Source organism: Pteropus vampyrus, unplaced genomic scaffold (assembly GCF_000151845.1).
Source record: "Pteropus vampyrus isolate Shadow unplaced genomic scaffold, Pvam_2.0 Scaffold1058, whole genome shotgun sequence".
Taxonomy (NCBI): domain Eukaryota; kingdom Metazoa; phylum Chordata; class Mammalia; order Chiroptera; family Pteropodidae; genus Pteropus; species Pteropus vampyrus.
This window is the reverse complement of record NW_011889839.1, coordinates 6,504-6,906: the sequence shown is the minus strand read 5'-3', so window position 1 is coordinate 6,906 and position 403 is coordinate 6,504. Positions and strand designations below refer to the sequence as shown.

At 35.7% G+C, this 403-nt stretch overlaps 1 protein-coding gene across 1 annotated transcript in view; it reads left to right on the top strand.

Moving 5' to 3' along the window:
• LOC105310082 (olfactory receptor 4C16-like) overlaps nt 1–219 on the top strand; it is a 1,306-nt gene extending 1,087 nt beyond the window's left edge. Inside the window, exon 2 of the mRNA XM_011386301.1 lies at nt 48–219. Within this exon, the coding sequence (XP_011384603.1) occupies nt 48–219 (172 nt within the window). The remainder of the gene's footprint in view (nt 1–47) is intronic.
• Nucleotides 220–403: the final 184 nt, after the last annotated feature.

Sequence of the window (403 nt, the reverse complement as noted above, 5' to 3'; positions counted from 1 at the left end):
TGTATCTCCCACATCATCGTGGTCATCTTGTTGTTTGGTCCTTGTACATTTATATACACACGCCCTGCAACCACTTTCTCCATGGATAAGATGATAACTGTATTTTATACCCTTGGAACACCTTTGCTGAACCCTCTGATTTATACGCTGAGGAACGCAGAAGTGAAAAGTGCCATGAAGAAGTTATGGAGCAAGAATTCGATCTCAGATGACAGATAATAAATGGAAGTTCAAAAATTTTTTTCTTAGTTTTTGATTAATCTAGAAGATGTCCATAGAAGATATTTCCTTTTTTTTTTTTTTTTTAGTTGTGGAGTTACTATAATCTTAACTCGGGGCATAAGAATTAGTTTCATCAGGAAAATAAGCAATGGGAACATAAACACCGGGTAGTGTTGAGTCA